The sequence below is a fragment of the Chiloscyllium punctatum genome, chromosome 36 (genome assembly GCF_047496795.1).
Source record: "Chiloscyllium punctatum isolate Juve2018m chromosome 36, sChiPun1.3, whole genome shotgun sequence".
Lineage (NCBI taxonomy): Eukaryota > Metazoa > Chordata > Chondrichthyes > Orectolobiformes > Hemiscylliidae > Chiloscyllium > Chiloscyllium punctatum.
In genome coordinates, this window is record NC_092774.1 from 67,910,736 (window position 1) to 67,937,193 (window position 26,458).

The 26,458-nt window shown below is 45.7% G+C and overlaps 3 protein-coding genes across 3 annotated transcripts in view; 1 reads left to right on the top strand and 2 right to left on the bottom strand.

Moving 5' to 3' along the window:
* Window positions 1–26,458, bottom strand: part of LOC140460630 (uncharacterized) — a 569,010-nt gene that overhangs the window by 440,977 nt on the left and 101,575 nt on the right. The window lies entirely within an intron of this gene.
* The window catches only part of LOC140460632 (uncharacterized), a 1,198,404-nt gene that overhangs the window by 239,252 nt on the left and 932,694 nt on the right, over window positions 1–26,458 (top strand). The window lies entirely within an intron of this gene.
* The window catches only part of LOC140461050 (uncharacterized), a 47,481-nt gene that overhangs the window by 9,399 nt on the left and 11,624 nt on the right, over window positions 1–26,458 (bottom strand). The window contains exons 3-4 of the mRNA XM_072555833.1: window positions 14,320–14,533; window positions 13,981–14,149 (exon numbers count right to left, since the gene is read on the bottom strand). Of these exons, the coding sequence (XP_072411934.1) occupies window positions 13,981–14,149; window positions 14,320–14,533 (383 nt within the window). The remainder of the gene's footprint in view (window positions 1–13,980; window positions 14,150–14,319; window positions 14,534–26,458) is intronic.

A 26,458-nucleotide genomic window follows, 5' to 3' on the forward strand; every position in this document is an offset into this window, starting at 1 on the left:
ACACTCTCCCTCCGTTCTCACTTTGCTGAACCTAATCCCTGCTGTACCTCATCCTGAAGGGTCTGGTTCATGCTGATTAACAGGTGTCACAAAGCTAGTTCCTTTTTTGACTAAAAGCTTTTCCCTGGCTCAAGGAGACTCTGTCCATGACTTTTTTCAGAGAGGTAATAAACCGGCCGGGTTCTGATCAGTCTGGTTTGAACAGAGATGAAAGGGAATTTGAAAGGCCTTTTGTTTATATGTAAACAGGTGTGACTTTAGGCCAAATTGGTCATGTTTTAGAATTGACCTGTATAAAGCAAGGGGAGTGAGCTGAGCAGTTTTAGTTCAGTATTGAACTGGTTGGAAGTTCAACAGGGAGCTGTGTGGAAAATCTCTCTCTTTTCTGCCTCTCAACTTCAACCTATAAGCATGTGTTCCATTTGTACTGGTTTTCAAAGGGAGTTGGCTTATTGGGACTGTTGTGTATATTCAGAACAGCATAACTGAGTCTAGTTGGCAAGGTTGAGTTCTGTAGGGGTTCTTTATTCTGATCTTTGTGTTTCATTGTGTAATTTTGTGAATAAATTTTTGTCTGTTTTAAAATCTAGTAGTCAACTGAGCTAATTTACTCCAGGTAATTTTCACTGTACACTTACCAAATCAAATTGCAAAGTTATGGTCTGGGGCTGCCTGCTTAAGAATGTTTTGAGTGGTCTGGTTTAGCCCATAACACAGCCCCACACTCACACTCAGGGGAGATATAATTGAAACATACAGAACATTGAAAGGCCTAAACAAAGTGGGCATTGGGAAGATGTTTCCATTGATGGGCGAGACCAGGACCTGAAAGAGACTAGAAAAGGGAAGACCTTTTGGAAGGGAGAATCTTTTCAGCCAGAGAGTGGTGAATCCGTGGAATTTATTGCGACATGAGGCTATGGAGGCTAGGTCACTGAGGGTATTTAAGACTGAGATAGATAGGTTCTTGAGTATCAAGGGGATCAAGGGTTACGGGGAGGAAGTGGGAGAATGAGGTTGAGAAACTTATCAACCACAGTTGTGTGGTATGAGAAGACCTGATGGGCTGAATGGTCTAATTTCTGTTCTTATGTTTTATGGTCTCTCGCTGTGTTGGACACAGTGAGAGAGAATTGGGAGCAGGAGTCAGCCATTTGGTCTTTTGAGCATGCACCAGCACTGAACAGATCATAACTGGATATGAATATACCTACATCTAAGTGGATAGGCTGGGACTTTTTTCACAGGAGCACAGGAAGTTGAGAAGTTTATAAAACCAAGAGGGGTGTCAATGAGGTGAGTGGCTGGTGCTGTTTCCTTCAGATAGGGGTTTCAAGATTAGGGAGCAAACTTTTAAGGAGAGAGGAGAAAGATTTAAAAAAGACATGAGGAACACCTTTTTTTGGAGGAGAGTGGTTTGTGTGTGGAATGAATGTCCTAAGGAAGTGGTGGATATAGGTACAGTAATAACATTTAAAAGACATTTGGAGAAGTACATGAGTAGGAAAGGTTCAGAGGGATATGGGCCAAACTACATGGGACTAGTTTAGTTTGTGAATATATTCAGCATGGACTAGTTGGACTGAAGTGTCTGTTTCTGAGCTGTATGACTCTGTAACTGTTCTGTACTGGTCTTAAAACTATTATTTTTGCCTTCCCCCATCACCATCCACTTTTTTGTGGTTCAGAAATCAGATGAACTCAGGCTTGAATATATTCAATGGCTGCCTGATCGTAGAAAGCCTCCCAACTTCTGAACTCTTGCTAATGTACCACTTGCCTTGCTGATTGCTTACTACACCTGTCTGACAACTGGCAGTGACTGGTGTGGAAGGATGTTGAGGCCCCTTTGTACATCCACACATCGTTCCTGACGAAGGGCTCGTGTCCAAATCACCAACAATCCTGGTCCTCAGATGCTGCCTGACCTGCTGTGCTTTTCCAGCAACACACTTTTCGACTCTAATCTCCAGCATGTGCAGCCCTCACTTTCTCCACATGCCCAATATATCACTATTTAAACAATGCACCTTTTTTTCTGCATTTTATTCCACAGCAAAGGCAAAATCATTACATTGTGTTGATGCGTTTGCCAATGGAGCCACAGACCTGAACCAACGCTTGCAGAGTCTGTTCCCCCAACCCCCGATTCACCCCATTTCCTTTCAGTTGCTGCAAGTCAACAACTGAAGCTCAGAACTTAGAAAAGAAATTGAAAATAGGGTGAGAAAAGAGAGTGCCGTACTCACAGATGTCGGACAGAGGAATGAGGTTGCAGTCTGGGGTGAAGTTCAATCTTTATTCAGAGAGGAGCAACAACGGCAACTTCCGAAGCTCATGTTCCAACTTCCGCATTCAGACAATAGGGGCGCTCTGATTGGCAGGAGGATCAGCCTCCTTCCGGTCCTCCAGTGCTTCCCATTGGTCCATCAAAAGAAGGGCGCGAGCCGTGTGCGCGGACACCGAGCAGCTGGTGTAGTTTCTTTTGCTGACTCCGAGGAGCATGCGCAGTGGTTGCTGTCACAGAGACGCTGGAGATCCTGGAAGGTGGTATTACTGACGGATTTGAAGTGTCCAAATGCCAATAGGAGAAAAAAAGGCTGGAGTCACTTTCTTTTCCCCATCTGTAGCTCGACTTCTTAGCCCTTTTGCATTTGTTTGGCTGCTCACCTTTTGTATATCTTTTCCCCAGGGTTGGGATCCTAAACGAGAGGGCATAGGTTTAGGGTAAATGGGGAAAGATTTGAGTGACCTCGGATTAGAAAGAAAAACAGTGTGAAAGTTAATTGGCCTTAAGAAATGCCCTTTCTTACACCCCAACAAAAATAGATTGTTCACAGCCTATTGATCACTCAGTGGGAAGAATGTTGTGAAACTTGAAAGGGTTGAGAAACGACTTATAAGGATGTTGTTAGGTTTGGAGCTACAGGGAGAGGCTGAAAAGGCTGGAGCTGTTTTCCCTGGAGTATTGGAGGCTGAGGGGGTAGAGGTTTATAAAATCATGAGGGGCATAGATAATGTAAATAGACAAGGTATTCCCCTGGGGTGGGGAGATCTAGAAGTAGAAGTAGAAGTAGTTTAGGGTGAGGGGGGGAAAAACTTAAAAGCGTCCTATGGGGCAACTTGTTTCACGCAGAGAGTGGTGCGTAAATTGAACGAGCTGCCAGAGGAAGTGGTACAATTACAACATTTATAAGGTATCTGGATGGGGACATGAACAGGAAGGTTAACAGGGATATGGGCAAAGTGCTGGCAAATGAGACTAGGTTAATTTAGGATATTTGGTCAGTCGGGACCGAAGGCTTTGTTTCTGTGCTCTACAATTGTATGATTCTTTTTGACATAGTCTGAGCCAATTTCACAAGACTAGGAATAGGCCATTCACCCATTATAGCCTGTCCTCACCTGTGGCCTAACTGCACATATTTGAATGCGAGTTTCAAAAGATGGCTGCAGCTTTTTTATAAAATTGAACACGCTTTAATAATGTTCCTGAATATATCATTTTAGCTATTCTTAATTTTAAAAATAAGCCATTTCCCAGGTAGAGTCATCACCATCCATTCTCTCTCCCTCTTCTTATCGGTTCCTGAATCCTGGCACCAGGCAGACACCAATATCATTTGGCCTCCTGCTGGCAACTGCAGAGAATGGAGACAATCCCTGAGCCAAGGCTGTCCTGAGGGGAATGACCATCTCCCAGAATAAAGTGTCTGGTTAAGATCCCTCCCCCACCCACCACCACCACCGCCGTGTCTGCAGCCTGGCTTCCAGCTGAATCTATCTGAGCCGAAGGTCCTCCACCGTGTGTTTACCCTGGATGATAGCATCCAGAGCATCCTCCCACCTTCTGCGAGACAAGTGCCACTCTGTCCTCTCCGCTGTGTGTTGTGTCACTGCTTAACTGTTTCCAGTGGCTGAGCAGAGGTTGATGGCCAAGTTCAGAACCCATGAGGATAACCTTGGGTGACGCAACTACACCCTACACACTCTCACACTCACGCAGACCCTCTCTCATACACATGGTCTCTCTCAGACACACACAAATCCACCACTGCACACACCCTCTCACAGGTTCATACTCCATCATACACACATGCAAAAACACACACTCACTCACACTACTCTCTCATGCATGCACATACATACAAGTCCATGGGATGAATTTGCATTTGCAGTATTATATTTGCAGATAGATTCAATGTGTGCTTTTTGTGGAAAAATCAGCAGGCAGTTAATGAAGGCAATCAATCCATGTAATATTTTATCAACTCATACTTTGGAAATAGAACCAGTCTGATTCAAGATTGGGATACAGACAGACCGAACCTCTCACCTTTCATGCATTGTCTGAGCTGAGATGTCAACTATTTTTATAAAACCTTAAGTCATCTTGAGAACATGAATTAAAAGTAGTTCTGGGATTTACATATTAATGAACAGAAAGCTGCAAACCATTCTAAAAGATGGAAGACTTAACAGCAATCTAGGTTTGTTCAATATATCCTATCAGTTGCATGACACTGTGATCTTTTGCTATAAAATCTGTGTCTTCTGATCCTGCTCCACAGATACCTGATTTCTCCATGGGGCAGGATTCCTTGGGTTTCTCCATGGCCGAAGCTTCAACCGCACACAATACGTGTAGAGCTCCTCCCCTCCGTGAATTCCTCTTCCCAGGCCTTATAACTGTTTCAGGCTCCACACTCAGTGCACTCCAATAGTAGGGTCTCTCATCCAGTCCCACTGGGGGGGGGGGGGGGGTGGAAAGCAAAATGAGCCATCAAGGCATTGACACTGCCACCAGAGAGAAACTGAACATACAGACATGACAAACATTTGTGGAAAGCCAGAGTCATCGAGATGTACAGCACAGAAACAGACACTTCAGTCAAATTCTTCTGTGCCCAACCAGATATCCAAAATTAATCTCGTCCCATTTGCCAGCGTTTTGCCCATATCCCTTTGAACCCTTCCTTTTCATACACTCAGGCTGATGACTTTTAAATGTTGTCATTGTACCAGCCTTCACCACTTCCTTTGGCAGCTCATTCCATACATCCACCATTTTCTGCGTAAAAATGTTGCCCCTTAGGTCTCTTTGCAGTCTCCCCCACCAGCCCTCACCTTAAATCTATTACCCTCGAGTTCTGGACTCCCCATCCCATACCTCGTCTATTTACCCAATCCATGCCCCTCATGATTTTAAAAAAGTCTATCAGGTTACCCGTCACACTCTGACGCACTAGGGAAAACAGCAACACCCTATCCTTCCAACCTTCCTTACCCGGGTAATTAAGACACCTATCTGAGTTTCCTGAGTCTGCTCCCTACCTGGGTTCACTCCAGTTGCTACAAGTGAACAAATTTCCTCCCCCTGCACTCCACCCACCGCTTCCCCCCTCCTCCCCCTTCCTGAACAGTTAACAAAAATCCCTTCTCTTCACAGAAACCTCACTGTTCTAACAAGTCCACTCCAACCTCCGAATGGCAACCTCACCACACCCATTCCCCTACTCCTATTGCTCTACATTTACCCCTATTGCTCGACATTTACCCCTTGACTAATACATCTAACCTGCACATCCCTGGGCACTGTGGGTAATTTAGCACCGCCAAACCACCCTAACCTGCACATCCCTGGGCACTGTGGGTAATTTGACCTGGCCAATCACACCTTACCTGGACAAAGTTAAAAATCACAACACCAGGTTATCGTCCAATGGGTTTATCTGGAAGCACTAGCATTTGGAGCGCTGCTCCTTCATCAGGTGGTTGTGGAGTGTAAGATCACAAGACACAGAATTTCTGGAAAAGCATTAGTGTCCTGGCATTGAAATGATATATTGAACAAACCTGGATCATTAAGTCTTTCATCTTTTACAATGGATTGCAGATATCATTAATATATAAATCCCAGAACTTCCTGTAAGGCACCTTCTCAGGATAACTAAGGTTTTATAACAAAAGGAGACACCTCAGCTCAAACAATGCATTAAAGGTGTGAGGTCAGAATCTGTCTGTATCCCAGTCTAGAGTCAGACTGGTTCTATTTCCAATGTGAAATTTACAAAATATTACATGTATTAACTGCCTGCAGATTGTGCATTTTGAGGAAAATAGAATAAATATCATTCGGCAAACACAAATTCACCCCCATGGACTTGTGCATGTGTGTGCATGAGAGAGAGAAAAGATCTGTTTCCATGCTGTATATCTCTATGTCAATTTGACAAGATACTTTTTTTTTCTGTTCGTATAAATATTGTTGTAAATCATTGTGGGTACTAATAGCTCGATGTAACGGTGAGAGAATTCCTCAAATAAGGCACTGTAGGAATCCTGGGAGAATAGTATTTTTGGTTTACTCCCTATTGAACAATATTAAGCACAAGCACCTAGTTATTTCTAATTTTGGTTCACATTTCTTGTTTTATTCCCTGCTATGACTACACTCGGTGTCTGGATGGTTAACTGGCTGGGAGATTGTGGGTCTGGATTGACTTGTTGCTCCGGAAGGTGTAAAAAAAAAAGGATCAAAGCATCAACAGAAATCCAGGAGGGGTGAGAAATCAGGACCTGAAATCGGAGCTGACACCAGATTCCCCTGTGATCAGTGCTTTGATTACCTGTGCTAACCCTCTATCTTTATCTTGCTTTCCATTTGATCACCTCCTCAATATTGAGGATCCAATCCTTGTCATCCTGGAGCCATATCTCTGTAAGGAGTCCCATATTTTAATTATTTCCTTTAATGTGTGCAGTCAATTCATTCGCTTTTGCTGCAATGCAGCACACATTCAGACAGACCATTTTTGGTTTCAATTTTTATGATCTTTCGAATCCAGTTTTGATTGCTGGTACATTTACTGTCCATGTCTTTCTGTCGTTCTCGGATGTTCATTTTTCACAGCACTGTATTGCTCACTGGCCATGATTCGGATTGGCCATGCTAAATTGCCCATAGTGTCCAGAGATGTGCAGGTTAGGTGGGTTAGCCATGGGAAATGCAGGGTTAGAGTTTCATAGTAATAGAAGCAGGAGTAGGTCATTTGGCCCGTCGAGTCTGCTTTGCCATTCATTGAGATCATGACTGATCTCTCCATTGTCTCAGCGTCTCCTCCCTGCATTGTCCCAACTACCCTTAGTACCTTTACCATGCAAAAACCCATCTAACTGTGTCCTGAATATACTTAATTAAGCTGCCTCTACTGGGCAGAGAATTACATAGATTCACTATTCTCTGGGAAAAGCAGTTCTTCCTCCTCTCAAACCTAAATCTACTCCAACTAATCTTGAGTGGTCTCACCCACCAGCAGAAATGACTGGATAGGGTAGGGTTTCATCCCCACAGTGCATGAAATCCCACTTTCCACCAAAATCTCAGATGTACTCACTCACTCAGGTGCTGTCTCATAAATGAAAGATTTCATTGTAACTTCTTCTGCTCCCAGTAAGGACAAAACATCTTTGAAGGCTGCTTTGAAAGTCCAGTCTTCACAATGACACTTCTGGTTTCACCAAAGACCCAGAGAGTCATACAGCACAGAAACAGACCCTTCAGTCCAACTCGTATGTGCTGCCCAGATATCCTAACTTAATCTAGTCCCATTTACCAGCATTTGGCCCATATCCCTCTAAACCGTTCCTATTCTTGTACCCATCCAGATGCCTTTTAAATGCTGTAATTGTATCAGGCTCCACCCCTTCCTATGACAGCTCATTCAATACATGCACTACCTTCTGCGTGAAACAAGTTGCCCTTCATGTCCCTTTTAAATCATTCCCCTCTCACCTCAAACATATGCTCTCTAGTTTTGCATTCACCCTATCCACGCCCCTTATAAATATTTATAAGGTCATCCCGGAGCATCTGACGCTCCAGGAAAATATCCCTGACCGATTCAGCCTCTCTCTGTCGATCAAACCCTCCAACTCTGACAACAGCCTTTCAAGTCTTTTCTGACCCCTTTCAAAGTTTCACACCATCTTTCCTGTAGCAGGAAGACCAGAATTGAATGCAGTATTTTAAAAATGGCCTCACCAATGTCCTGTACAGCCACAACATGACCTCCCAACTCCGATACTCAATGCTCTGACTAATAAAGGAAAGCGTACAAAATGCCTTCTTCACTATTCTGGCTACCTGAGACTGCACTTTCAAGGAACAATGAACCTGCACTCCAAGTTCTCTTTGTTCTGAAACACTCCCTTAACTGTCCTGCCTGGATTGCCTTACCAAAATGCAAACATCACATTTCCCTAAATTAATCTCCATCTGCCACTCCCTGGCCCATTGCCCCATCCAATCAATTCTAATTTATAGCGAACTCTCTGTACTTCTTATTCCCTGGAAGCTCAAAATCTCCATCCCACAAACTCCCGCCATTCTCACTTTGTTGAACCTAATCCCTGCTGTACCTCATCCCGAAGGGTCTGGGTTCATGCTGATTAACAGGGCCACACTCAGGGGAATCTAATTGAAACAAACAGAATACTCAATGGCCTGGACAAGTTGATGTTGGGAAGATGTTTCCATTGGAAGGAGAGACTAGCAGCCGAGGGCACAGCCTTAGAGTAAAGGGAAGACCTTTCAGAACGGAGATTAGGAGAAATTTCTTCAGCCAGAGAGTGGTGAACTGATGGAATTCATTGCCACAGAAGGCTGTGGAGGCCAGGTAACTGAGGATATTTAACACTGAGACAGAAACAGTTCTTGAGTATCAAGGGGATCGAGGGTTACAGGGAGAAAACAGGAGAATGGGGCTGAGACACTTCTCAGACGTGATTGAATGGTATGGGCAGATCCAGTGGGCTGAATGGCTTAATTTCTGCTCTTATGAATAGGAAAGGCTCAGAGATATATAGGCCAAACAAGGTAGGACTAGTTTAGTTTAGGAATATAGTCAGAATGAAATCAAGTATCTGTTTCTGTGCTGTACGATTCTGTAACTGTTCTTAAAACCATTTTTTCTGTTCCCTCATAACCATCCACTTCATTGTTGTTCAAAAATCAGATGAATTCAGCCTTGAATATATTCAATGACCCCCTAACCACAGGAAGGCCCCCCCCCCCCCCCCCCCACTTCTGAACTCAATTCCTTTTGCTAATACACCACTTGCCCTGCTGACTGCTTAGTGCCCCTGTCTGACAACGGGTATTGAGTGGTGTAGAAAGACACTGAAACCTCTTTGTACATCCACATAACATTACCGATGAACGGCTCGTGTCCAAAACGTCGACTCTCCTGGTCCTTGGATGCTTTCTGACCTGCTGTTCTTTTCCAGGGCCACACTTGTCAACTCTGATCTCCAGCATCTGCACTCCTCACTTTCTCCATATCCCAACATGTCACCATTAAAACAATGCACCTCCTTTCTGCTTTTGTTGTCCCACAGCAAAGGCTATATTATCACATTGTGGTCATGCATTTGCCATTTGTTTGCCAATTGAGACACAGATCTGGACCAACATTTCTAGACAAGTGAGTACTGCAGATGCCGGAGATTAGAGTCGAGAGTGTGGTGCTGGAAAAGCACGCAGGTCAGGCAGCATCCAAGGAGCAGGAAAATTCCTGATGAAGGACTTTTGCCCGATTTTCCTGCTCCTCGGTTGCTGCCTGACCTGCTATGCTTTTCCAGCACCACACTCTCGACCAATATTTCTACACTCTGTCCCCACCCTGAATTCACTCCCATTCCTTTCAGTTGTTGCAAGTCAACAATTGAACGCCAAAGTGAAAAAAAGGAACAGATGGTGAGAAAAGAGAGTGCCTTACTCACAGTTGTTGGACAGAGGAAGAAAGTTGCAGTTTGGGGTAAAGCTCAATCTTCATTCAGAGAGACAGGAGCAGCAGCAAGTGCTGCTTCAGAAGCTCATTGTCCAACTTCCGCATTCAGAAAATACTGGTGCTCTGATTGAGAGGAGGACAAGATTCCTTCCGGTCCTCCCGAGTTCCCTATTGGTCCATTAAAAGTAGGTAATGAGTCGTTTGTGCGTACAACCAGGAGCATGCACAGTCTTTTGCTGACACCAGCGGACATGCGCAGTGCTTGATGACACCGAGGGGCATGCGCATTATGCTCTTCAGAAATGCTTAACGTTCCTGACAGATTTGAAGTGTCCAAATGCCAATCGGAGGAAAAAAAGTTGAATCACAATTTCCTTCCCCCAACCCCCTCGGCTCGACATTGTACTCCTTTTGCATTTTGCCTGGCTGCTTAACTTGTGTATTTCTTTTCCCTCGGTTCGGGGAGCCACAAACTGGAGGGCATAGGTTTAGGTTGAGTGGGGAAAGATGAGGCACCAAAGGATTAGAAAAAACGTGTGACATTTAATGTGCCTCAAGAAATGCCAGAACTAGAGGACATTAGTTTAGGGTGAGTGGGGAAAGGTTTAAATGGACCTAAGGGGCAACTTGTTTCACGCAGAGGATGGTAAATGTATTGAATGAGCTGCTGGAGTGGAGGCTGGTACAATTACAACTTTTAAAAGGCATCTGGATGGGTGTACGAATCGGAAGGTTTAAAGGGGTTTGGGCCAAGTGTTTGCAAATAGGAATAGAATAATTTAGGATATCTGGTCGGCACAGACCAAACTGTTTCATTCCATGCTCCATGACTATTTCTACATAGAACCAATTTCACAATATTAGAATAGGCAACTCACCCCTTACAGCCTGTCCTCAACTGTGGCCAAATTGCACATATTTCAACACAAGTTTCCGAAAGATGCCTGCAGCTTTTTTAAAAATAGAATTGAACATGCTTTAATGTTGTTTCTGAGTAGCTATTCTCAATGTTAAAGATCAGCCATTTCTCGTGCACCCCCATCTCCCAGGTAGAGTCATCACCATCTGTCTCTCTCTTCTTAGAAGGACTTGATACAGCAATCAAAGAGGGATGGAGGCACAAGAAATAACAGGTGGTGGGGAAAGAGAATGGTTGGGGGCTGAGGGTGGGTGTCAAGAGAGAGAAAATGGACAGAGGGACAGAAAGAGAATGGACAGAGGGCAGTGACACTTCAAATCCCACATTCCCCAGCACCACAGTAATCATTTCTCAATATACAAATGGCTAAAGCAGTAGAATCACATAATCCCTGCAGGTCATTCAGCCCATTTACCTCACACTGACCTTCCAAATAGCATCCCACCAGACCAACCCACTTACCATACAGCCCTGCAGTTCCCCATGGCTTACGCACCTGAAAATGCACATCCTTGGACACTTCAGCACAGCTGATCCACCCGAAACTGCAGATCTTTGGACTGTGGGAGGAACCCACGCAGACACAAGGGGGACAATGTGCCAAAGTCGCCTGAGGCTAGAATCAAACCCAGCACTATGAGGCTGCAGTACTAACCACTGAGCCACCATGCCACCCAGAGCTTTGATGTTCTGCTTTATCTTTTTAGCTTCTGATTTCTCATGCGCCCTCAGCAGAGGCTCTGCCCTCCTGAGATTTGTGGACCACACCCACTGCAGCCTCCCTTTCCCACTTCTCCTGTCCTGAGCACGTCGGTTCCTGAACCTGGTGCCAGACAGACACTGATGCCATCTGGTCTCCTGCTGCTAACTTCAGAGAAAGACGACAATCACCTGTCAATATTCTGCCCTTACCCCCAGTGTCCCCCCACCACTCAGCCAGTTAGGTCCTCCCCCTGCCTCCCAATCTCAGATCCCCTTTACCTGTGTGATTCACACTCACACCATTCTGACCCTGTCCACTGACCTAATCAGAAGGATCTGTCCAGAGGGGAATGACCATCTCCTGGAATAAAGTGTCCGGTTAACTTTCCCCGTGACGTGTCTGCAGCCTGGCTTCCAACTCCATCTCTCTGAGCCAAAGGTCTTCCAGCATGTGTTTACGCTGAATCACAGCATCCAGGACCTCCCACCTTCTGCAAAGTGAAAGACAAGTCTCACCCTGCCCTCTCCAATGTGTGTGTGTAGATTAGATTCGATTCTCTACAGTATGAAAACAGGCCCTTTGGCCCAAAATGTTCACATTGACCCTCCAAAGAGTAACCCACCCAGACCTGTTCACCTACCTTAAATTTACCCCTGACTAATGCACCCAACACTATGTGAAATTTAGCATGACCTGCACATCTTTTGGATTGTGGGAGGAAACTGGAGCACCCAGAGGAAACCCATGAGGAGAATGTGCCAACTCCACATAGACAGTTGTCTGAGGTGGGAATCGAACCGGGATCCCTGGTGCTATGAGGCAGCACTGCTAACCACTGAGCCACCATGTCACCCAGTAACTGCTGAATTGTTTCTACTGGCCAAGCAGAGGCCGATAGCCAAGTTTGGAACCCATGACGACGGTCTCAACCGGGACCTTGGGTGACCACACTACACTTAACACTGACTTTCACTCCCACACATACACACTCAGTCACACAGACCCTCTCTCACACACGCCTCCCACACTCAAATCCATGCACACACCCTCTCACAGGCGTCTAACTCCACTGCATCGACACACTTTATCAAGCATGCACATGCAAACACTCCATCTCTCTCTCTCTCATGCACACACACACACAAACCTATGCAGTGAATTTGCATTTGCAGATACATTGTATTTTGCTCAAAGCACAATCTGCAGGCAGTCAATCTATGTAATATTTTTTAAATTCCTACTTTGGAAATAGAACATGTGTGACTCAGGACTGGGATACAGAGAGACTTGAACCTCACACCTTTCTTGCTTTGTCTGAGCTGAGATGTCACCTATTTTTACAAAATCTTAAGTCATCGGGAGAATGTGATTTAAAGGTAGTTCTGGGATATACATGTTAATGAACCGAAACCTGCAACCCATTCTAAAAGATGAAAGACTGAATTGCAACTGGACTTGTTCAGGAAATCTTATCAACGGCATGACACTGCAATGTTTTGCGATAAATTCTATGTCTTATGATCCTGCTCAACACCTACCCGATGGAGGAGCAGCGCTCCGAAAGCTAGCGCTTCCAAATAAATCTGTTGGGACTCTAACCTGGAGTTGTGTCGATTTTAACTTTCTCCACCTCAGTCCAACACCAGCAACTGCCCATCATTTCGAATGAACACAGCCCCCACCTCCTGGTGCTGCCAGGAAACTTTACAATGCCCATAAAACAACACAGTACCTGCACTCCTGAAATATCTGCAATTTCAACGATACGAGCTACTCATTCACTGTTCCATCTGATACACGACATTGGAAACTTAGTGCAGGAGGCTGAAAGAAATCAACAGGTTTAAAACAAAAACCATTTGAAGCACAAAGCCTTCAATGAGAGTCTGAGCCTGGCGGTAAGTTCAGGTAACCCTTTATTGTGACCCAACTTTGTTACAGCTTCAGATTCCACCCCCAGCAAAAAGGCGTAGAAAGAGTAGCTTTTTATTAAAAACAGCTTAAGGTCAAAGCGCACACACTCCCTTTCTTAACGTGTAGGAAGTATTGCCTCATCCAGCAATTTCAATGGAAACTCTGTATCCAAGTCGGTTTCTCCTGTTCATTTGCTGGGGAATGGGACGGGCCCACTGGGGGGGTAGAAAGGGGGGGGGGGGGGGGGGGGGGAGAAAGGCGGGGGGGGGAGAGAAGTGGGTGCGGGTGCAGTGTGGAGTCAACCATAGGCCAGACAGGGTAAAGGATGCAGCTGGGATGACTGAGTGAATCCTTTCCCACAATGGCAGTTTCCTTCCCGAAAAATGACGTGTGTCAATCAGATGGGGGTTTTCTCACCCTAACTCCACCCCCACCCCCACCCCAACTCCCCCCGAAAAATGGCTTCATCGTTAGACTTGGAACTCCAGATTACTGACTGAATTCCAATTTCACCATCTGCCACGGCAGGATTCAAACCCGGGAGGCCCCAGAACTGGGTTAATACTCCAGTCAATAATGGCACTCCTTCAATGCCCCTGCTATGGTACATGAACGTGCTGGTGCCTCCGCAGGTGGGAGGCACCTTACTGCACCTGGGGCAACTGAAGGGGCCTCTCCCCTATGTTGGACCTGCTGGTGTTTCTGAAGTGTGATGGCCTGGGTAAAGCACTTCCCGCACTTGGGACAACTAAAGGGCCTCTCCCCCGTGTGGATCCGCAGGTGGGTCTGGAGGTTGGAGGCCCGGGCGAAGCCCTTCCCACACTCGGGGCACCTGAAGGGCCTCTCCCCGGTGTGGGACCGCTGGTGTCTCAGCCGGGCAGAGGCCTGGGTAAAGCACTTTCCGCATTCACAGCAGCTGAAGGGGCCTCTCCCCCGTGTGGACCCGCTGGTGGGTCTGCAGGGTGGAGGAATTGCTGAAGCCTTTACCGCACTTCTGGGCAGCTGAAGGGCCGCTCCCCTGTGTGGAGCCGCTGGTGGATCAGCCGGGCAGAGGCCTGGGTAAAGGTCTTCCTGCATTCGGAGCAGCTGAAGGGCCTCTCCCCTGTGTGTACCCGCCGATGGGTCAGCAGGTGAGAGGAATCACTGAAGGCTTTCCCGCACTCGGGGCAGGAGAGTGGCCTCTCCCCCTTGTGGATTCGCTGGTGCCTCAGCAGGGCAAAGGAATTGCTGAAGACCTTCCCACACTCGGGGCAGCTGAAAGGCCTCTCCCCCGTGTGGACCCGCCGGTGGGTCTGCAGGGCGGATGCCTGGGTAAAGCCCTTCCTGCACTCGGGGCAGCTGAAGGGCCTCTCACCGGTGTGACTGCGCCGATGAGTCTCCAGAGCAGACGGGGCACAGAAGCCTTTCCCACAGTCGCCACACTTCCACGGTTCTTCATGGGGCGGGATTCCTCAGGTTTCTCCATGGCCGAAGCATCAGCCGCACACAAACGTGGGTACAGCCCCACCCTGCCGTGAATTCCTCTTTCCCAGGCCGTATAACTGTTTCAGACTCCACAATCACTGCGCCTGCAACGTAGGGTCTCTCATCCAGTCCCACTGATTCTGAAAATGTACTTGAGCAGGAAGCAAATGCTTTGCTCCTTCTCACAGAATCACAGTCAAAAATCGTTGCAGTCCCGATGTCCCAGTGTCACTGTCTGACATTGATGTGAAAGTGAGGACTGCAGATGCTGGAGAGTCAAGACTTCAAAAGTGTGACGCTGGAAAAGCACTGTAGGTCAGGCAGCATCTGAGAAGCAGAAGAGTCAATGCTTCGGGCATAAGGCCTTCATCTGTCGATTTTGAAATTTCCGTCTTCAGATCTTCAAATACTCTGTAAAAAGAGATTACAAAAGTCATTACACTCAGTGCAGGGTAACAACTCTGAACAAGCAATTCTACTTTCTGCGGAATATACTTTTCTTTTGTTATTCCACAAAATTGAAAGCACCATCCCACTCTCTCTCCCCTCTGTTCTCACTCCACTCTAATTCTCCTCAAGGTGCTGATTCAGAATCTTACAGATGTAACCAGAGTCATAGAGATGTACAGCATGGAAACAGACCCGAACCCAGGAAAAGACTTTGTCTATTTATCCTATACATGCCCCTCATAAATTTGCAAACCTCTATAAGGTTACCCCTCAGGCTCCAATGCTCCAGGGAAAACAGCTCCAGTCTGTTCAACCTCTCCCTATAGCTCAAATCCTCCAACCCTAGGACATCCTTGTAAATCGTTTCTGAACCCTTTCAAGTTTTTCACAACATCTTTTCGTTGGAAGGAGACCAGAATTGGACGCAATATTCCAACAGTGGCCTAACCAATGTTCTGTACAGCCTCAACATGACCTCCCAAGAGTTCAAAATTAACATGAAAGGAGTCTTCGATAAGCATTTGGTACTTAAAGTTTGACAAGGCACTGATGAAATTCATCCGACAATCTTGAAGGAAGGCATGACAGAAATTGTGGAAGCCATAATTTATCAGTCTTCCATGGACTTGGAGGAGGTGCCAGAAGACTAGAGAACTGCAAACATTGCAGCCTGGTTTAAGAAAGGTTGTAAAGCTAATCTCTGCAATTATAGAGTCATAGAGATGTTTTGCTATCCTATCTCTCCCATAAAGGCTGACAGAACAGGCTGTGAGCAGGAGTCTGCTGGGCACCACCTTCATTAATCAAAAGAGAAAGAGCTATTGATTCAGCACCTCAGTAAATCTTGAGACAGTCTTGGCTCCTATGCACATGTTGGGATCCATGTAAGGAGATGTTTATAGTTTGCATCTGTACTTAGAATTCATAAATTGAAGCCAGTGTACATTTTAAAAATATTTAAGATTAAAAGTACAGAGAGATCAATATTATACAACAATCCAACAACCCCGTCCCAGGACAACACGCGCCTGACCCTCACAAAGATGGCGGCCGGTTGCCCGGGCAACCCGAGAGCTCCTTCGCCGGTGAAGTAAACACTGGGGCCTGTGGGGCTTCTATTGGAGGCCTCAGTCCTCCCCCTAGGAGTTTATAAACTCCCCAGTCTCCCTCCTCCCGCGGTTCCCAATCCTACCCTGTCTCACTGTCTCCTCTCCCCGGGGGCAGGAGCCAGGTCTTGGCGCTCGGGCCTGGCGACCTCCCCGGGATGTTTCTGAAACCTGGTCCTGTCCTGAAGGAGGATCACCGGGACCCGAAACCCGTCCTCACATTTCTCCCGACACGAGCTGCCGGACCTGCTCAGCTTTTCCAGCGGCTCCTGTTCTTGTTCCTTCAGCCGCCGGCGCCATTCCTCTCCCACACTCAGTAACACTGTCATTGTCCGGCCGCGGGACCTACACTGCACATGCGCCAACACACAGGGGGCGTGGTCTAAACAATGTCGTCACCAATTGAGGGGGCGTGGTTGGGGAGGCCTCCAACCAATAGGGGACAATGGGGGTTGGTTTTCCCCGCCCCCAGCCCCTGAAAGGTGGGTTTCATTTAAATGTGAATGTGGTTTTCTTTTTAATTTTCAGCCTGTTCAGGAATGTTACTCCAGACCTTTGGAAGGCTGAAACATCGGGAAACTTCCAGACACAAACAAAGGGGTTTTAAAAAATGAATAGAAATAGGGAAGGTAAATTACAAAAGAAGCCGAGTATAAAATATCAAAAGCTTCAATTGTTGTGCCAAAGGGAACAGAGTCGCTAAAGTAAATGTTGGTTCCTTGGAAGATGAAACAGGTGAGTTAATAAGGGGAACACTGAAATGACAGAGCTGCTAAATCAATACTTTTCCTCAGTTTTCACGTTGGAGGACAGCAATACCATTCGGATTGGAACGAGCAAGTCAAAGTCACATCAACGTCGATAGGTACACTATTAGGATTGAGGGCAAACAACTCCCCTAGTCCTGATTGCCTACATCCTAGGGTACTAAAGGAAGTGGCAGTGGAGATTGTGGATTCATTAGTTACAATGTTCTAAAATTCCCTGGACATGAGAAAGATTCATTGAGTTTATTTAATACAGAGATAGGTAGGTTCTTGATTGTCAAGGTGATCAAAGTTTATGTGGAGAAAGCGGGAGAATGGAGTTGAGAAACATTTCAGCCATGATTGAATGGCTTAGTTTCTGCTCCTATATCTTAGGATCCTATGGTTCCAGTGGATTGGAAAAATGCTAATGTAATGCCTGTATTCAGAAAGGGAGGCAGGCAATATGTGGGAAATTGCAGACCAGTTAGTTTAACATCTGTTGTTGGGAAGGTGTTAGAGTCAATTATCAAGGAAGCAATATCAGGACGTTTGAGAAGTCAAAACTCTATCCATCAGAGTTAGCGTGGTTTTATGATGGGCAAATCAGATTTGACTAAGTTCTTCATCGATGTAACAAGTGGATAATGATGATCCTGTAGATGTAATATATCTGGCTTTTCAGAAGGCATTTGCTAAAGTGCCACTCAAAGCGTTAATTCACAAGGTTAGATCATATGTGATATGGGCTGATTTATCAGCTTGGATAGGTGACTGGCTGATGGGCAGAAGACAGACAGTCTGAATTGATGGCTTTTTTTTCTGGATGGCAAGATGTAACTAGTCGGGTGCCACAGGGTTGGGTCCTTGGACCCCAGCTATTTTCAATCTACATTAGTGACTTGGATACACATATAAAAGGCTCATTTGCCAAATTTGTGGATGACACAAATAGGCATGATGGTAAATTGCAATGAGGAAACATGAACCTTTCAAATGGATCAAGATAGGTTAGGAGAGTGGGACAAAATGTGGCAGACGGAGTTTAATATAGATAAGTGGGAGGTCATGCATTTTGGTCAAAAAGAAAATAGCAAAACAACCTATTATCTAATCGAGGGTTTGGGATGATCTGGTGCAGAGAGATCTGGGTATACTCATTAATGAGTCACAGAAAACTAGCATGCAGGTACAGTAGATAATAAAGAAAGTGAATGCAGTATTCGCTTTTATCGCTAAAGGAATAGAACATAAAGGGAAGGAAGTGTTGCTGCAACCAAACATAGCATTGCTGAAACTGCACCTGGAGGATTGGGACCAGTTTTAAACTCAGTTCCCCTTATATGGTTATGGTAGGGGATTTAACTTTCCAACCATAGACCAGGACTGCCATAGGTTTAAGGGTTTAGATGGAGAGGAATTTGTTGAGCGTGTTCAAGAAAGATTTCTGATTTAGTATGTGGATATACCTATGGAGAAGGTGCAAAACTTGACCTACTCTTGGGAAATAAGGCAGGACAGCTGACTGAGGTGTTAGTGGCACCAGATCATCCCAAACCCTCTATTAGATAATAGGTTGCTTTGCTGTCTTTTTTTAACCAAAATGCATGACCTCATACTTATCCACATTAAACTGAGTGCACGTTGGGGCCAGCGACCATAATTCTATTAATTTTAAAATAGTGATGGAAAAGGATAGACCAGATCTAAAAGTTGAAATTCCAAATTGGAGAATGTCTCATTTTGACAGTAATAGGCAAGAACTTTCAAAAGCTGTTTGGGGGCAGATGTTTTCAGGTAAAGAGATGGCTGGAAAATGGGAAGCCTTCAGAAATGAGATAACGAGAGTCCAGAGACAGTATATTCCTGTTAGGGTGAAAGGAATGTCTGGTAGGTGTAGGGAATGTTGGATGACTGGAGAAATTGAGTGTTTGGTAAAGAAAAAGAAGGAAGCATATGTCAGGTATAGACAGGATAGATTGAGTGAATCCTGAGAAGAGTATAAAGGTAGTAGGAGTATACTTCAAAGGGAAATCAGGAGGGAAAAAACTGGACATGAGATAACTATGGCAAATAGGGTTAAAGAGAATCCAAAGGGTTTTTACAAATACATTAAGGACAAAAGGGTCACTCAGGAGAGAATAGGGCTCAAAGATGAGCAAGGGAACCAATGTGTGGAATTATAGGAGATGGGGGAGATACTAAACGAGTATTTTGCATCAATGTTTACTCTGGAGAAGGACATGAAAAATATAGAATGTAGAGAAATAGATTATAACATCTTTAAAAATGTCCATATTACAGAGGAGGTGGTGCTGGATGTCTTGAAACACAAAGGTGGATAAATCTCCAGGACCTGATCAGGTGTACCAGAAAACTCTGTGGGAGGCTACGGGAAGTGATTGTTGGGCCCCTTGCTGAAATATTTGTATCATTGATAGTCACAGGAGAGGTGCCGGAAAACTGGAGGTTGGTTAACATGGTACCATTATTTAAGAAAGGTGATAAGGAAAAGCCAGGGAACCTGACATCGGTGGTGGGCAGGTTGTTGGTGTGAAACCTGAGACACAGGAATTACACCTATTTGGAAAGGCAAGGACTGATTAAGGATAGTCACCATGGCTTTGTGCATGGGAAGTCATGTCTCACAAACTTGATTGAGTGATTTGAAGAAGTAACAAAGAAGAGTGATGAGGGCAGAGCAATGGACATGATCTATGTGGACTTCAGTAAGATGTTCGACAAGGTTCCCCAAGGGAGACTGGCGACAAGGTTAGATCTTATGGAATACAGAGAGAACTAGCCATTTGGATACAGAACTGGCTCAAAAGGTAGAAGGTGGTGGTGGAGAATTCTTTTTCAGACTGGAGGCTTATGACCAGTGGAGTGCCACAAGGATTGGTGCTAGGTCCACGACTTTCTGTATTTTTTATGCAAATGAATTGGATGTGAACATACGATGTATAGTTAGTAGGTTTGCTGATGACACCAAAATTGGAGGTGTAGTGAACAACGAGGAAAGTTCTCTCAGATTACAATGGGATCTTGATCAGATGTACCAATGGGCTGAATAGTGGCAGATGGAGTTTAATTTAGATGAATGCGAGGTGCTTCATTTTGGAAAAACAAATCAGAGCAGCACATCTACACTTAATGGTCAGGTTCGAGGGAGTTTGTTGAACAAAGAAACCGTGGAGTGCAGGTTCACAGTTCCTTGAAAGTGGAGTTGCAGGTAGATAGGATAGTGAAGGAGGTGTTTGGTATACTTTCCTTTATTGGTCAGAGTATTGAGTATAGGATTTGAGAGGTCATGTTGTGGCTGTACAAGAGTATGTTGAGGCCATTTTTGGAATAAGTGTACAATTCTGGCATCCTTCCTCTTGGAAGGATGTTGTGAAACTTGAAAGGGTTCAGAAAAGATTTACAAGGATGTTGCCAGGGTTGGAGGATTTGAGCTATCGGGAGAAGTTGACAAGGCTGAGGCTGTTCTCCCTGGGGCTGTTCTCCCTGGAGTGGAGGCAGCTGAGGGGTGACCTGAGAGGTTTATAAAATCATGAAAATCACGGATCGGGCAAATAGCCAAGGACCTTTCCTCCAAGATGGAGGAGTCCAAAACTAGAAGGTACAAGTTTAAGATGAGAAGGGGAAAGATTTAAAAAGGAAGTAAGGGGCAACGTTTTCACGCAGAAGGTAGAGCGTGTATGGAATGAGCAGCCAGAGGTAGTGGTGGAGGTGGGTACAATTACAACATTTAAAAGGTGTCTAGATGAATAGTTCGGATTTAGAGGAATATGGAGCAAATGCTGGAACTTGGGACTGGGCCACATTGGAACATCTAGTCGGCGTGTATGAGTAGAACTGAAGTGTCTGTTTCTGTGCAGTGTGACTCTATAAGTCCATAACTGCTATGACCGAAACTAGAACCTTTTACTGATAATCTTCCTGCTGGATTTTTTTAGTGCACCCAGTTTCAATCGATTTCTGGTGGGTAAAATTGGCATATGTCCTGTATCCTGGAAATTCTGAAAAATAAAATTAAATAATTCTTCCTGTGAATGGTACAATCCATACCCCGTGATGTGAATGGTACAATCCTCCCCTTTCCTTTACCTCTTCCACATCCTCCACCTTCGAATGATGCAATCGTCCCTCTCTGAAGGGTAAAACCTCCCAAGTCTCAATGGTACGATCCTTTCCACACCACCCCAAATGAATGGTCCAATCCTCCCCCGGGAATCCTGAGCTGGGATTCCCCAATCCCTTTCTGTTTCACATTTCCAAAGCCTTTCCCATTTTGAAAACAGTCTCTGTTTCTGGTCTTCCCACCAAAGTGCATAACCTCAGACTTTACCACTTTGTATTCCATCCGCCCCTTCTCTGACCATTCTCCTGGCATGTCCAAGCATTCTCAGCATGGACCCCTTTGGAAGTCCAAAGACCCCTTTATGCCAACACTCTGCCTTCTGCCAGTCAGCCAATCCTCTATTCGTGCCAGTACCTTGCTCCTACACCAGGGACTCTTATCTTACTTCGCAGCCTCCTGCACGGCACCTTGTCAAAGGCCTTCTGGAAATCCAAATTGCTCACGTCTACTGGCTCTCCCTTTGTCTAACTTACTCATTACCTGCTCAACAGAACCCTAATGGATTTGTCAGACATGACCTCCTGTTGTCAAAGCTATGCAGACTCGGTCTTGTTTTAACATGCACCTCCACATACTCCCCACTCTCAGCCTTCATAAAACCTGTTAAGTTTACCCATTTTTACCATAAATACGTTGTTCTGCTCTTTAAAATTAATTCAAGTTTAAAGATTTCATATTACGTATGTACACTACCTTTGCCCCTCATAATATTTTATCCTTCTGAAGCACAAGGTATGAAACTGACTGTGACTGCGTCAAGTAAAGGAGTTAGTAAGAATGAGAAAGGAGTGGCTAAATATCTAAACCTACCCATGCAACGGTCAAGAAGGCACAACAACATCTTTTCTTCCTCAAGATGCTCAACAAATTCGGCATGTCCATAATGACACTCACCAACATTTACAGATGCACCACAGAAAGCATTGAATCTGGGTGCATTAAGCCCTGCTACGGCAACTGCTCTGCCCAGGACCGGAAGAAACTACAGAAGGTTGTGTGCACAGCACAGTCCATCACGGAAGCCAACCTCCCACCCATGAAATCCATCTACACTTCTCATTGTCGTGGAAAGGCTACCAACCTCAAGGACCCCTCCCACCCCGGGAATGATCTCCTGCACCATCTTCTGCCAGGCAGAAGATACAGAAGCTTGAACACATGTACCAACAGGTTCAAGAATAGCTTCTTCCCTGCTATTATTAGACTGCTGAATGGAGCTCTCCAATTTGAAATCTAATGTTGCTTCTGCACACCTCCTGTGCAGCTGTAACTCTGTATGCCTCACTCTGTCTAAGCGCGGTATGACCTGCATGTCCTTGTTTGCTCGGATCTGACTGTACTGCTGATAAAACAAAACTTTTGACTCTACTTAGGTATATAGCACAGTACAGGCCCTTTGGCACTCAATGCAGTACCGGCCCTTTATCCTACTCTAAGATCAGACTGACCTACATACCATTTATTATGCTGACTTTCATGTACCTATCCAAGAGTCCATTACATGTCCCTAATGTATCTGACTCTACTACCACTGTTGACAGTGTATTTCACACAGCCACCACTATCTGAGTAGAGAACCTACTCTGACATCTCCCCGAAACCTTCCTCCAATTACCTTAAAATAATGCTGAGTGTGGGGTACTGGAAAACCATAGAAGTGGGTGGAGCTGATAGATTGAAAAAGTTGATGGAAAAGGTCAAGAGGGCGGTGCTGAGTTGAAGGCCTGGGACTGGGATAAAGTTGGGGGGGGGGGGTGGAAAATGATGTCTGGCATTTGCAGTCCTCATTTTCTCCTCCTTAAAATCATAGACATTTGTAAGGGGCATGGATAGGGTGAATACCCAAGATCTTTCCCCAGGTAGGGGAGTCCAGTACTAAAGGGGCATAGGTTGAAGGTGACTGGGGAAAGGGGCCTGGCGGGCAACATTTTCACACAGAGGGTGGTGCGTGTATGGAATGAACTGCCAGCAGAAGTGGTGGAGGCTGGTACAATTACAACATTTAAAAGGCAGCTGGATGGGGATATGAATAGGAAGGGTACAAATGAACATAGGCCAAATGCTGGCAAATGGGTCACTAGATTCATTTAAGATATGGACTGAAGGGTTTGTTTCCAGCTCTACAACTCTACGACTATGTCTACATAGTTGAAACCAATTTCCCAAAATGTGCAAAAAGTCATTCACCCCTTACATCTTCTGGATTAGTGGTGCTGGAAGAGCACAGCAGTTCAGGCAGCATCCAAGTAGCTTCGAAATCGACGTTTCGGGCAAAAGCCCTTCATCAGGAATAAAGGCAGTGAGCCTGAAGCATGGAGAGATAAACTAGAGGAGGGTGAGGGTGGGGAGAAAGTAGCATAGAGTACAATGGGTGAGTGGGGGAGGGTCAAGGAGGAGAGGGCGGAGTGGATAGGTGGAAAAGGAGATAGGCAGGTAGGCCAAGTCCGGACAAGTCATGGGGACAGTTACTGAGCTGGAAGTTTAGAACGAGGGTGAGGTGGGGGAAGGGGAAATGAGGAAACTGTTGAAGTCCACATTGATGCCCTGGAGTTGAAGTGTTCCGAGGCGGAAGATGAGGCATTCTTCCTCCAGGCACCTGGTGGTGAGGGAGCGGCGGTACAGCCTGTCCTGAGCTGTGGCCTAACTGCAAATATTCCAGTGCAATTTTCAGAAAGATTTCAGCAGCTCTTTTAAAAAAATTGAAATGTGTTTAGACTTCAATGATGTTTCTGAATACATCATTTTAGCTATTCTCAATTTTAAAGATAAGAGTTTCGAGTGAACACAGTCCACACCTCCCAGTGCTGCCAGTAACCTTTACAATGTTGATGAAACGATGCAGTACCTGTACTCCTTAAAATTTTACAATTTCTAACAATACTAGCTACTCATTCACTGCTCCATCTGATACACGATATTAGAAACTTAGTGCAGGAGGCTGGAAGGAATGAGCAGCTTTAAGCAAAAAACCATCTGGAGCTCAAAGCTTTCAATGAGAGTCTGAGCCCAACAGTAAGTTCAGGTAATCTTTATTGTGACCCAACTTTGTTACAGCTTCAGATCCCCCCCCAGCAAAAAGATGTAGAGAAAGTAGCTGCTTTTTAAGCAGCTCAAGGTCAAAGCGCACACACTCCCCCTCCCCCCACCTCACTTTCTTCACTATCGGTCAGCACAGATTTGTCCCTTTGTAATTGGATCCTTGTTACAGCCTGAACGCGTGGGGCATGGAATGGGGGCAGTGTGGAGTGAAACAGACTGCTGTGAGTCTGGAGTCATGTGTCGGCCAGACCGGGTAAAGGATGCAGCTGGGATGACTGAGTGAATCCTTTCCCACAACAGCAGTTTCCTTCCCTAAAAAGGGCATGAGTGAATCAGGTTGTGTTTTCTCTCCCCTCCCCCCTCCTCCCCACAGAAAATGGTTTCATCGTTCGATTCTGACCCTATTCCAATTCCGCCATCTGCTGCGGTGGTATTCAAATCCAACAGATCCCAGAACTGGGTTGATATTCCAGTCGATAACGGCACTCGGCAGTCGCTTTGTCAGTCCCCCTGCGATGGCACGTGAAGTCACTGGTGCCACCGGAGGTGGGAGGAGCGGGTGAAAGCCTTCCCACACTCAGGGCAGCTGAAGGGCCTCTCCCCTGTATGGACTCGCCGAAGGCCTTCCCGCACTCGGGACAGCAGAAGGGCCTCTCCCCTGTGTGGACCTGCTGGTGGGTCAGCAAATTGGAGGAACGGCTGAAGGCCTTCCCACACTCGGGGCAGCTGAAGGGCCTCTCTCCCGTATGGACTCACCAGTGGGTCAGTAGGGCAGAGACCTGGGTCAAGCCCTTCCTGCATTTGGGACAGGAGAACGGCCTCTCCCCGGTGTGGATGCGCCAATGAATCTCCAGATTAGACGGAGTACGGAAGCCTTTCCCACAGTTACCACACTTCCACGGTTTCTCCATGTCCGAAGCTTCAGCCACAAGCAAATGCGTGTACTGCCCCTCCCCGGTGTGAATTCCTCTTTCCAGGCCGTATAACAGTTTCAGGCTCCACACTCAGTGCACAGCAACAGTAGGGTCTCTCATCCAGTCCCACTGATAATGAAAATGTACTGAAATAGGAAAGCAAAAAGCTTTGCTCCTTCTCACAGAATTGTAATCAAAAATTGTGGCTGTCCCAATCGATTGAGTGACTGTCGGATATTGACGTGAAAGTGAGGACCGCAGACGCGAGAGAGTCAGTGTTGAAAAGTGCAGCGCTGGAAAAGCACAACAGGTCAGGCAGCATCCAAGGAGCAGGAGAGTCAACATTTCGGGCAAAAGGCCTTCATCTGTTCATTTTGAAACTTCTGTCTTCGGATCGTCAAATATTCTGGAAAAAAGAGATTACAAAAGTCATCACTGTCAGTGCAGGGTAGAAATTCAGAACAAGCTATTCTACTTTCTGTGGAGCATTCTTTTCTTTTGTTATTTCACAAAATTGAAAGCAACATCCTTCTCTCACTCCTCACTCCGCTCTAAGGTGTGACAATCCTCCTGAAGGTGCTGATTCAGGAACAGAACAGCAAAAACGTCAATATTGGATAACTCCACCTGAAAGTTAATATCTTTCACAACATTGGGATACTGCAAAGGGTGAGCAGGTCTCATTTTGGGAAGCAAAACAAAATATGTCAATTCAGGATGAATTGGGAATGCATCTTGAGGAATAACCAGACGCATCAAGGCGTTAACACAGACACCAGAGAGAAACTGAACAGAAGAGGTGTGGCAAACGTTAGTAGAAAGCCAGAGTCATTAAGATATACCGCACAGTAACAGACCTTTTGGTCCAATTTGTCTATGCTGACCAGATATTGTAAATCAATTTAGTCCCATTTGCCAGCACTTGGCCCATATCCCTTGGCCAATCCACCCTACCTTGCACATCCCTGGACATGACGTGTAAGTTAGCATGGCTAACCCACACAAACCTGCACCTACTTGGGCACGATGGGTACTATAACACGGCCAATCCACCCTCACCTGCACATCCCTGGGCACTATGCATAATTTAGCGTGATCAATCCACCCTAACCTGGGCACAGTTAAAAATCACACAAACGCGGGTTATAGTCCAACAGGTTTATTTGGAAGAACAATCGTTCGGAGCACTGCTCCTTCATCAGGTGGTTGTGGAGAATAAGACCATAAGGCACAGAATTTATGGAAAGACATTTGTGGCCTGCCACTGA